General features: G+C 37.2%; 1 protein-coding gene across 1 annotated transcript in view; it reads right to left on the bottom strand.

Moving 5' to 3' along the window:
• EMH_0028150 (cytochrome c oxidase, putative) overlaps nt 1-438 on the bottom strand; it is a gene marked incomplete at both ends in the record, with an annotated part of 6,438 nt that overhangs the window by 4,603 nt on the left and 1,397 nt on the right. The window contains one exon of the mRNA XM_013494125.1: nt 316-438. Within this exon, the coding sequence (XP_013349579.1) occupies nt 316-438 (123 nt within the window). The remainder of the gene's footprint in view (nt 1-315) is intronic.

Genomic DNA, 438 nt, shown 5'->3' with positions numbered 1-438 from the left:
AAAAAAATTTTTTTTTTTTTTTTTTTTTTTTTTTTTTTTTTTAAGAGAGGGATACTGATGCTCTAATTCAGCAGCAACAGCAGCAGCAGCAGCAGCAGCAGCAAATATAATAAATATAATAAATATAAATATAATAATAAATATAAATATAAATATATTATAATATAATAGACCCCATTGTCTCTATACCGTAGATATTCATTTCGCTCTAACTCAACAACAAAAACAGCTGCAGCACCACAACAACGACCAGCAGCAACAGCAGCAGCAGCAGCAGCAGCAGCAGCAGCAGCAGCAAATAAAATAAATAAATACCTGGTAGACCCCATTGCCTCTGTATCTTAAGTATTCTTGACCCTCAAGTGCATGCGAGTCTGGGGTCACCGGAAAGGCCCAACGCTCCAATACATCCCGGCGCATGCATTTGTATCTTCTGGG

The sequence above is a fragment of the Eimeria mitis genome, genomic scaffold (assembly GCF_000499745.2).
Source record: "Eimeria mitis Houghton genomic scaffold, Emh_scaff1041, whole genome shotgun sequence".
In the NCBI taxonomy this organism is placed as follows: domain Eukaryota; phylum Apicomplexa; class Conoidasida; order Eucoccidiorida; family Eimeriidae; genus Eimeria; species Eimeria mitis.
The sequence above is the reverse complement of the archived record's forward strand: the minus strand, read 5'-3'. Positions and strand labels throughout refer to the sequence as shown.